The sequence below is a fragment of the Sparus aurata genome, unplaced genomic scaffold (assembly GCF_900880675.1).
Source record: "Sparus aurata unplaced genomic scaffold, fSpaAur1.1, whole genome shotgun sequence".
In the NCBI taxonomy this organism is placed as follows: Eukaryota; Metazoa; Chordata; class Actinopteri; order Spariformes; family Sparidae; genus Sparus; species Sparus aurata.
Genome location: NW_022045116.1, coordinates 1 through 12,211, shown reverse-complemented (window position 1 = coordinate 12,211; position 12,211 = coordinate 1). Strand labels below are relative to the sequence as shown.

The 12,211-nt window shown below is 41.1% G+C and overlaps 1 gene segment (V, D, J or C); it reads right to left on the bottom strand.

Moving 5' to 3' along the window:
* Nucleotides 1-2,472: 2,472 nt before the first annotated feature.
* On the bottom strand, nucleotides 2,473-3,662 carry LOC115577780 (T cell receptor alpha variable 38-2/delta variable 8-like). The segment is given in 3 exon segments: nucleotides 2,473-2,490; nucleotides 3,084-3,385; nucleotides 3,476-3,662. Coding segments are annotated over 3 exon segments (441 nt in total).
* Between the last annotated feature and the right edge of the window lie 8,549 nt (nucleotides 3,663-12,211).

The following is a 12,211-nucleotide window of genomic DNA, read 5'->3' as shown; positions in this document are numbered from 1 at the left end:
GAGGTAGTATCAGGGCCGCATTATTGGTGAGCCGTCCCAGTGTGAACGGATCATCCGGAGGCGCGGAGCGAGGGCGTGTCGGTCTGACAGTCTGATAACTGCACAGGTCCTTCACTCAACTAAATACAGAGAAATGTCTCACAAAGCAATTGTAACAAGTCAAACACAAGCTTCTGAGTTGGGAAGATGTCATAAAATATAGGAACATCTGTCTGGTCTTTAAAATCCTGCATGGTTTAGCTCCCCCTCCACTGAACTCACTCATAAGCCAACGCAGCACTGTTCAGATCACTAGAAGCACCACACGTGGTGACTTATCAATCCCACAAAAGAAAAGTACATTTGGCCAGTTATCATTCTCTGTTAAAGCAATACATAATTGGAACTCCCTTCCCACCCATATCAAAGACACACATACATACTCCACTTTTACAGCCAAGTTAAAAACATGGCTAGTCGACAGTTACACCTGCACACACTAACATATGGCTGTGTGTTATCTGCGTCATGGATGCTGCATGTCTACAGTGTGTGATGTCTGTCTGCACTCCTGAATGTGATTGTATGTGCTGATGTGTGCTTATATTTCGTGCTGTTTCTGTATGCTTTGATTATGTGTTGTCTTTGCATGATTGTACTGATGTTTCACTGTTTTCTCTTATCTTATCTTATCTTATCTTATCCTTTCTTATCTTATCTTATCTTATCATCATTATTGATTTATCTTGTATCCTAGCTATCCTAATGCTCTCTTTTTAATCAGTGTGCTGTAATATATTGTTTTTGTTTTTTTATTTTTTTTGTTTTGTTTTTTTAGGGTGCCTATTGTCATCTGGCCGGGGACTACAGCAGGATATTAGCCATGTTGGCTAAAGCTGCCCTTTTTACTGTTGTTGATGCAGTTAATTAATTGGGATTGTCTTCGATATAATAAACTAATAAACTAAACTAAACTAAACTGTCTTTGGCAACTTATATGAGGAAAAAAAATACCGCAGCTGTATGTGGAGAAGTGTCTGTCCTCCCGCCTGTCCTACTGACTCTTCCTCACATTTCTATCCGAAAAACAGTGTCTGGCACCAGCAAAAAACTTTAACTCACCGAGTGTTTGTGATGAAAATGAATCACAACGACCATCAGCCCTCCTGACAGAGATTTCAGGGAACTTTCCCCCAGAAAACAGCCTCCGTCTCCACAAGAGAGTCAGACAGCGTCCTGTTTACTGATGGTGATTATGTATAATTATGTAATTTAGCGCGAAAAAACGTAACTTTGTCACTTTCCAGGATGTTATGTTGTCAGCAGTTTAAATTCTAAAGCTTTATATCGCATTTCATCCATTACTGTATCATCACATCCTGCTGAAGTTTAACAGTGTGTGACTCCCTCTAGTGGATGTTGTGGAGTATTGTGTTGTCTTTGCTCCAAAGGTTTTTGTACAGAGTTTTGGTGTTTCCTGTCACTGTGGGCTGCAGAGCACAGTAGTACACAGCAGAATCAGACAGCTGAAGCTTCTGGATCTTCAGAGGAACTGAGTTTGAGGTGGAATTCACTTTGGATGAAAATCTCTGCACATATTCCTCCTCTCTTTTGACTGTACCAATCTTATCGCGACTCACTATGAATTTGGGGCTGTTGTTTCCATCCTGTTTGTACCAGAACAAAGTTGGACCTGGGTTACTGGTCTCAAATATGCAGTCCAGTGTAACTGTGTCTCCTTCAGCAGCAATGACATCTCCTGTTGGCTGGATCACTCTGTCTGCTCCTTTACACTCTGAGGAAGAAGAGAACATGCAGAGGAAGAGATGAATCAATAAATCTGATTGATTAAAGGAGAACAATCAGTAGGTTTAAAGAGTTACCTTGCCAGAGAGTCAGAATCAGGATGTTTCTCAGCCAGTGTTTCATGTCTGCAGTGAGAGGGGAGGAGAGAGAGGAAGAACATTGATACTCTGATGGATCTGGGCCTTCACATCATTGGTCCTTCATCTTTATCATCTGTTGAGGAACTCTCTACATTTACATCTCATTTACATTTCATCTGTTCAGCTCAAATGTTCTTCATGATGATTGTAGCGGATTGAACACAGGAATATACGAAGAAACTAAATTCTTTCATCAACATTTTGATGGTTTAATCAAAAGTCTCTTTGTGCCTGTGTTGTGTGAATTCACAGGATTCCACTCTGCTGTCTGATGAGTTCAGGTCATAACTTTGAACACATGCTGTCTTATGGTCTCTTGTCACTTTTCAGCTCGTCTTCTTGTTCTGACTTTTGGCTTTTGCTCATCACACTTTTAAGGCTCTCGGTGGTGAAGCCCTCCGTCTTCTACATGCTGCTAACAACAACTGCAAAGATTTTTAAAAGCCAGAAGCAAAGGCTTGCTTGATGAATCATCATTCATTTTCTAATCCCCCTTATTTTTATCAAGTAAACATTGACTTTTGAAGACTTTTTGGCTCCATTCATCTCAACTCTGCATCTGCATCTGAACACAACAAGACCAGAGAACACATGCTGTGTGTCTCCTCTGTGGACTCAGATAGACCTTGTCTGAGCCTGGACTCATCATTCTGAAGAAGTGAGACCAGCTGCTTCACTGAACTTACAAGTTCACCTCATCATCAGCCCGTCCATCACCACAGGACTTAATCAATGGGGGTGATTCCCCTTCTGATGACTGATTAATAATGTCTCATATGTGGTGAGAATGTTACACAGATGATATATTTTAGTTTTCCTCCTAAACTCAGGTGAAACATCACATTTCATATTTTCTGTGATTCCAAATGTGTTTTTTCTTTAACAAACATCCAACCAGGATTTGGTGATATAATACTGACATCTCAAATGTTTAATCTTAGATGATTTTTGCTTCTACTGATCCAAGAAACATATTTTGAATTATTGTTCATTCATTGTTTGTTTCATTGTGTTGTTGTTTCACACACATCAAACCAGGATTTAAACCAGTTTAACAGTGTGTGACTCCCTCTAGTGGATGTTGTGGAGTATTGTGTTGTCTTTGCTCCAAAGGTTTTTGTACAGAGTTTTGGTGTTTCCTGTCACTGTGGGCCTCACAGCACAGTAGTACACAGCAGAGTCAGACAGCTGAAGCTTCTGGATCTTCAGAGGAACTGATTTTGAGGTGGAATTCACTTTGGATGAAAATCTCTCCTCATATTTCTTCTCTGTGTTCCCCGTACCAAACTGAGAGCAGCTCAGTATGAATTTGGGGCTGTTGTCTCCATCCTGTTTGTACCAGAAGAGATAATAATCTGTTGAACTGCTGTTATATTGACAGTCAAGTGTTACTGCCTCTCCTTCAGCAGCAGTCACATCTCCTTCTGGCTGCAGCACGTTGTCTTGTTGTGCTCTGCATTCTGTAAAACAGCAACAAACAGTATCAGTGTGCTGTTAAAGAATCATGTCAGTGTTGGATCCATATCACAGAAACAGAGTTGTGTTCATACCGAGACACATAACAGCCAGCAGCACTGAGATGAACAGAGGCTGCATCATATGTGCAGTGTTGAGTAAGTGTGAGCTACAGCAAGTGTAAAGAAGGCTGTGATCTCTGTGTTCAGTCTTCATCAACACTCAGTTGGTGGATTAGAAGGAGGAGCCTGATCACAGTGACAGGGCTCATTCACAGCCCTGTGTTACTCCCTACTGACAACTTTACTGACAATCTTAATTGACATTTTCATATATTTTGGTGCTCTGCAGCAATGCAAATACGGTGAATATTTTCTGATCATTTTGATTAACACGTTAAAGAACAAACAATTCAGAGTTTCATTAGTTAGTTTGTTCAGAGTGTAACTCAACACTTTGAACAGTGGAAGCAGCTGATTGTGTCCTGATGAACCACAGGCTACAAAGAGGATTTATTGAGTGATTCAGTGTCATTGTCTTTGTTTTCATGGTGTGTTGAGTTTGAAGCTTCATCCAGTTGGTTTGTCATTGATGTGGATTTGGTGCTCATGTGAATCCTCCCACAGTGTTTCATGAGCAGCTGTAACCACAGTGACTGTGATAAAACAGGAATTAGCAGAATCCATCTGATATGAAGCTGTGGTTTGAATACCACTTCCCTCCTCTTTGAAGAGTAGTCAGATATCTGTGTTCAGGTTTTTGTACAGCCTCTTCTACACTTTGTATCACTGTGTTTCTAGAGCACAGTAGTAGAGAGCTGTGTCTGCCAGGGTTAGCTCGATTATCAGGAATATAGTCAGCTGTTCTCCCTTTGGCTCCTCTCCTGAGTATAAACTGAGGAGCCTGAAGGTCAGAATGATGTCTGTACCAGTAAAGGTTGACATAATCTGTTGTTGTCTGATATTGACATTTGAGGTTGACAGATTGTCCTTCTGTTCCACTGACTTCATCTTTTTCAGGAGAGATGCTGTCTCCAGCTATTAGTCCTGGAAAAAGTGTAGAAAATGAAGCCATTAGACTAACATTGTTCATGAGGCTGAGAGGAGAAGACAGTGGAAAATATCAAGTGTACAGTGTTACTCTGTGCTCCTTCACAGTCACATACAAACAATATCATTCAATGAACATCCATGTTGTCAATCTGATGAAAACATGAGGAGCATTGACTCTGTCAGAGCAAAGACATGAGAAAAGTGATGAAATCCAGGTTGTGTATATGTGGTTAATGCAGCAGGTTCAACAACACTTAAATTCCTGTTGTGTTCCAAAACTCACCTGTAAAGTGACAGAAGAGTAAAAAGAAGTAAAGCAACATGTCTTTGGATTTATTAAAGCCAGACAGACAGCAGATGAGCAGTGTTCTTCCACTGCAGCACAATGAGGAAGGAATGATGTCATTGGTTGAGTTGAGGCTAAATGGGCGGGGCCAATCAGCTCTTCACATTATTTATTCACTTCAACTCAACCAATCCATTTCTGTCTGTTGTCACAGCAGCTCTGTGTGGAATCTTTATGGTTGATGTTTTGTTGTATTTGTCATCAGTCCAGTGACACTGGCTCAGACTGTAATGGGTTCATGGTGTGTGACTCCCTCTAGTGGATGTTGTGGAGTATTGTGTTGTCTTTGCTCCAAAGGTTTTTGTACAGAGTTTTGGTGTTTCCTGTCACTGTGGGCCTCACAGCACAGTAGTACACAGCAGAGTCTGTCACTGCAGCAGAGGAGATCTGCAGATCCACACCACGTTTTTCTTCAGACAGTTTAGTCGAGAACTTTGTGTCTGATTTTAGAGACTCTGCAGGTCTTGTAACATTCAGCCCTGAGATGTAGAACAGAAACTCTGGTGGTTTTCCTGGATATTGTCGATACCAGAAGAAATAATCAGTGCTATCAGCTTGTTTGGAGTATGTGTAGGACAGAGTAACAGTGCTGTCTTCTAAACTGGACTCTTCATTCTTGACTGGACTGAGTTCTTCACAGCTGACACCTAAAGGAAGAAGTAACTCTGTAACTTCCTGATGTAAATATTTCATCACTGAAGCTCTTGTAAAGTGAATTATGTCACCTACCTGTTATTGTGAGCAGAAACAAAGTGACAGACAGACTGAAGTTCACTGACAGCATCTTAAAGATCAAGACAATCTGTTTTTGTATGAAACTCCACTGTGAGAGTTTGTCTTTTCTGAACTTGAGTCTCAGTTTCTCTCCTCCCTTAATCCCTCCCTCCTTCCTCTCACAGCTCTGACAGATAGTGTGTTTGTCACTGCTGTGCTGCTGTTATTCACTAACGTCCATCATTTCCATCTGGTAAGAAGCAGCTGATGAGGTAACACTGATTTACACCTGACAGCACATGTGAAGGTCCTGACTCGGCTCAATCTTTAATCTGACTTTGTGCTCCCCTTCACTTCCACATGACAACCATATTAATGACTGATTGGAAACTTGTCTCAAACAGTACTGTTCACATTATTGTGTCCCATGTGAGGACCAGTCAAATCATGAGAGTCCTGTACAAACATAAATCACCTACACAGTTGATTTTCAGCTCCAACCAGAAAGATTGTTTCCATCTGTCAGACTGTCTCTTCTAAAGTCTCATGGTTGATCATTATTGTTCATCAATCAGTCTGATTTTGTTGGTCAGTTGTTTCATGTGCCATGTATGTGTTACAAAATACTTTAATTTATAGACTGGATCTTATATATTCCACCCACAGTGAAGTTAATTTTAGGTTGGATGTTGGACAGACATTATCTCTGGATCCAGCGGCGTCAGTTTGTCCCGGTGTTGGCAGTCAGAGGACGTTAGTTGACCTCTGAAACACAGAGGTTTCACTCAGGGTCCGTCAATAAATTACTGTCTGACTGAAACAAAGTTCATGGTATTTTCAGTACCTTCCTACTGGATTGATCTTATTATTATTATGGATGAAAATGTTCATATCATATTTTTTATTAAAATATGTTATTTATGATATTAATATTGTCTTTAGACTCAGCATGTTTTATCATTTGTTTCCAGGTCACATGACAAAAAATGTTGATTTGTCATAGTAATAACATAATTTGGTTTGATTTTGCATCAGTGGGTCACATGACATGAACTCTGCTGAAATGAATCTCAATTTATAATTAGTATTATTTAATGTAATATATGACTAGCAGTATAACTCATTGACAGCAGGTGTGTCCTCATCATCCAGAGAGGTAAAACAATTCATCGTTGGTTTGGAGTCACTGTGTTAACAGCTGTAACCACAGTGACTGTGATAAAACAGGAATTAGCAGAATCCATCTGATATGAAGCTGTGGTTTGAATACCACTTCCCTCCTCTTTGAAGAGTAGTCAGATATCTGTGTTCAGGTTTTTGTACAGCCTCTTCTACACTTTGTATCACTGTGTATCTAGAGCACAGTAGTAGAGAGCTGTGTCTGCCAGGGTTAGCTCTCTGATGGTCAGTGAGGTTGATGTTTGTGTTGTTTCAGACTGATATCGATTGTTAGGAATGTACTGCTGACCCCTATATGATCCCTCTCCTTTCCAGAGTATAAACTGAGGAGCCTGAAGGTCAGAATGATGTCTGTACCAGTAAAGTCTAGGATAATTTGCTGTTGTTGTCTGATATTGACATCTGAGGTTGACAGATTGTCCTTCTGTTCCACTAACTTCATCTTTTTCAGGAGAGATGCTGTCTCCAGCTATTAGTCCTGGAAAAAGTGTAGAAAATGAAGCCATTAGACTAACATTGTTCATGAGGCTGAGAGGAGAAGACAGTGGAAAATATCAAGTGTACAGTGTTACTCTGTGCTCCTTCACAGTCACATACAAACAATATATGTGCCAATATATGTGTATATGTGGTTAATGCAGCAGGTTCAACAACACTTAAATTCCTGTTGTGTTCCAAAACTCACCTGTAAAGTGACAGAAGAGTAAAAAGAAGTAAAGCAACATGTCTTTGGATTTATTAAAGCCAGACAGACAGCAGATGAGCAGTGTTCTTCCACTGCAGCACAATGAGGAAGGAATGATGTCATTGGTTGAGTTGAGGCTAAATGGGCGGGGCCAATCAGCTCTTCACATTATTTATTCACTTCAGCTCAACCAATCCATTTCTGTCTGTTGTCACAGCAGCTCTGTGTGGAATCTTTATTGGTTGATGTTTTGTTGTATTTGTCATCAGTCCAGTGACACTGGCTCAGACTGTAATGGGTTCATGGTGTGTGACTCCCTCTAGTGGATGTTGTGGAGTATTGTGTTGTCTTTGCTCCAAAGGTTTTTGTACAGAGTTTTGGTGTTTCCTGTCACTGTGGGCTTCACAGCACAGTAGTACACAGCAGAGTCTGTCACTGCAGCAGAGGAGATGTTCAGATGAAACTCCTTTCTGTCTCTATCATGTTTGAAAGACAACTTCTCTGTATTAACGAAACCTTCTGCGATGAGAAACTGTGGAGATGAACTGGACTTCTGTTGATACCAGTAGAGGCTGGTAACAGTGCCTGAATAGTTGCAGGAGAGAGTCACAGTGTCTCCTTCCACAGCCAGCATCACATCTTTAAATGGTTTCACTAAATCCTCAGAGGATCCTGAAAGAACAAACGTATATTTCACTGTGACATCTGTATTTTTTTAAAGTGAGTTTAGTAAAAGTAAAACTTGATTAAAATTGACTTACCAGCATGAAACATGAAGATCATCATCCAGATTAAAAAGAGCTGCATGATCTTCAGTTGTAGTGAATGAAGAACAGAGAGAACACAGCAGCTCTTCACCTCTAAAATGAAGCCTTTCATATTCAGTTGTGTAGCTCCTCCTCTTGCTGTGGTCTGTTTACGTTCAGGCTGATGGAAGCTGTAGAAATGACAGTGATGCTGAGTCATCATCATCCAAGAAGGTCACACTGAAGGAGGAATCTGCAGAAAATTCACTCAGATCAATCTGGAGAGAAACAACTGTCTGACTATTAACAACTGCACACTGAACACCAAGTCTCACTGTTTGTGAAATATTCCTGAATTCAAAGAGCCTCCTCAGTCTTATGGTCATGTGGTTGAAAAGAATATATTGATATGAAACCGCTGTGATTGATAAACAGTGTGTCAATCAATCCAATCCAAGATGGCCACCAGGTCAGTGCATTGTTTGTGTGTCAGTGTCTGATGTCTGAGTTTTATGTTTTTTATGACACTTTGACCCGAGTGAAAGAACAACATCTCTTCAGTGTGGGATCACCAGATGAAACATTATTCTCTGGATGTTACTGGATTACCACTGAACTCTAAATCTGGACTGTTTGAGGACTAGGCCTACCTGAAATCCACCTGCTGGGTTACAGCACCTAAGGGAGGCAGAGCATCAGTGTACATGTGTTCTAGGTGGTACACTGCCAGAGTTGTAACTAATCTATTTCTATGTTGATCTGTAACCACATACTCACTCCTGCTATTGGGTTTGTTTTTATAGCATTGTAGCCCAGCAGGCCCTCTGGTGTCCAAGAGGTTTTCATATGTTTTAAGTTGGATTTGGATTTTCCCTGTGGATTTTAAATTTTGCCGCTGACTTTTCTGGGTGGATTTGTGGAGAGTCAGCAGCCATGTGAAGCATGTGAGCTACTGAATTGAATGCTGGATTATCTGGTTTTATTGGGCCTGTTTCTAACAGATGAACTGGTCTGTTGGATCTCCTGTGCTGCTGGATGTTGGAGGATTTCTGTCAGCTTGCTTTGAGTCTGCTGGGCCTTTTTTCCAGAGTGGATAAACTTTGGATCTCTTTCTTTGTGTGATATTGCTTGACACCTGCTTACCCTCCCTTCCTGAGCAGAATTACAGAGATTCCCTCTTTTACTATGAGGCTGATCCAAAGTTTCCCAGACCCCCCATGGGTCTAGGAGACCTCCTTCTCCTCCTGTGATGATTCCACAGGAAAAACAGTGCTGCAGAGAGGGAACAGCTAAATATGTCAATCTAGCTTTTCTCACCGTGACTGCTGCAAAAATACTTGAACGCTCTAATCTGAGCTGAGGGTTGTGAAGTCTCTGGTTAAAATGGCTGCTTATAGTTGAGGAGTCTCTTCACTGCTATTGTCTCCTTGTGCTGAAGGACATTTTAATATTCCTACAACATCATTTACCTGAAATGTATTCACCACCAGTCTGCTGTAACATCAAGCAGAAACGGGTTGTTTTATTATTGCTTTTGCTCTTACAACATGTTGGGAGAAATCCAGGTCCTGTCACTCCTGCAATGCCTCACATCTGCAGATCTTAAATCTAGATCTGGTTTTGGGGTTATACATATCAGTGTTTATTCTCTCACATGTTTAAGATCTGGATGAAATCAGCTAAGCCTGATATTGTGTTTTCTGAAACGGAGCTTACAGAATTTGTACAGAATTGTGAGATTTGCATTAATAGTTACAATGTTTATCGTACAGACCATCAACGAAAAGACAGTGTAGTGAATTTCTCTTTTTTTCAAATGTATTGATGTTGAATTACTGCTTTCTGAGTCAGTAAGCACAGAACTCAATTCAGAACGTGATTATCTCTTCTGAGATAATCCCAGTTCTTTTAAAAATGGAGGCTTCTTTAAAAAGAAAGCTGTGAAACATGAATTTCTCTCTCCAGACTTTTTTCTGTTCAGTCTCTACAAACATGATTTCTTTAAGTGTCAGCAGGGAGAGCTGAATATCAAGCAGCTCTTCTTCAGTTTAAACAGACTGAGTCTCTGAATACTGACTTCAGGTCAGCTCTAGTTTCTGCTCATACTCCAATATCACACAATGTCACATAGTTTAAAGGAGTCATCACCCGGAAATCGCAATTTCTCTCGTTAAATCATGCATATTGGTGTTGGACCTCTGTTGAAACTTGCCTGAAAAGCTGGAGTTTGAAAGTGGCTTATTTTTTTCGCTTTGGCTCTTTTTCCGAACAGGAATAGCGCACAATAGTGCGCGTTCCTAAAGCAGGAGATTTTGACTCTGCTCCTGTGGTGACGTTACCACAGGAGGCTACTTGCATATTAAAGGTCCCATATTATGAAAAACTGACTTTTTCTGGGATTTGGGGTGTTATTGTGGGTCCATGGTGCTGCCACACACCTAGAAACTTTGAAAAAAGACTATCCGTGCTTTTTTGAGTGAGATACAGATTTCTAAAGGGGTCCTGCCTGCAGTTTCCAGATACACCAGTCAAATTTGGGCTGAGCGCTGTCGACGTCGACGGCCACTCATTTGCATATGGCTACCCCACTGCCCCTCCCTTCACCGCACGGTGTCTCCACCCACCAGGTACAGCTACCGTCTGGGAGATCCGCCATTACGCTATTGAAATCACCATGTCCAAGCTCAAGGAGAAGTGCGCTGTTGTTGGTTGCAAGGACCAGCACAAAACACTCCATCGTCTCCCGAGCTGCAGAGGACAAAAGAGCTGCATGGACTGAATTTATTTTTGAGGCCAATGTCCCAGCTGAAGTTGGCAAAAAACTGTTGTGTGTGTGAACCACTTTGACGCTGACTGTCTTTCACCAACTTGGGCCAGTACAAGGCAGGAGTAGTCGGCTAACGTCTACTCAAAGGAATACTTGCAGACCAAGGACATGTAAGTATACAAATAATGTGCTGTGTGTTTTCCTGTAGATAAGGCTGAACTCGGTGCGTGATGTACTGTGTGTTTTACCAATGAGACCAAGTATGGTTAGCGGCTAACCGCTAACGTTAGCTTCTCTGACCACACAAGTTAGGCTACAGCAGAAATCACTGCTGTGTATTACATTTCTGATCTGCACATTATGTATGCGTGTCTAGGTAAATGTCTGCATGTGCAAGTATTTAGCTGTGTTTATTTAGCAATTTTACACGAACTAACCAGCAGTGTCACATATACCAGCTAATGCTAACCGCGAGCTTCCAGGCTAATGCTAACCGCGAGCTTCTAGTTCGCGATCAACACGGTCTCCACATGCAAACCCAGAGACCGGTCGGTCAAGGTACATACACACACCCTCCGCCGGGTCTAAGTTTTCAGGATTTTGTGAAATAATGCATTTGAAAACGTTTGCTAAGTTGGAATATGTTGGCATAGGCCAGGGCAAAACCAGTGTACTGCTGAATGCTACACAGCAGGCTGGACGGGCCCTGACCAGTAATCGTGACTTTTTTGTTTTTAATACTCAAAATAATGACCATATTTCCAGCTAGAAAACGCGCATCTCTCTCCTCCCTCCATTTTTGTGTTGCTGCGTGGTGTTACACGTGAGTTATCCTCATGGTAAAAACGTGACTTGAGACGTACGTGACATCACTACCAACACGCAAGAAGAAAGCAAGAATATATATTTTTACTGAGGAAAATGATAAAAATAATTGTAATGCACAGTGACTTGAATAAATCACTTTAATCTGATCACTGGTTTGGAAATGTTAGATCACTCGTTACAGAAATAAAGAGGTCAGGTTAGAGTAACGTAACGCGATGCAGCCTTTAGTGCTTGAATTATACTGTAACAGTGCTGTCATGTGTTACTCCTAACTGTGATCACTTGAGAACATTTGCCCATTTCTTGCAATTGTTTTATGTTTTATTGTCTTTTTACTGTTCAAGACTCTACCTGGCTGCACTGCATTACAGTGAGAAGGCTGATAGAGGACAAGCCACCACATCATCAGGAGATCCTCTTTTCAAACTGAGCTTTCCAAAGTCCAGGAAGGGAGAGTGCAGAGCCAAACCCAGTGAAGACAGGCATGACATTCTGTAAGTTTTACAATCTTTTA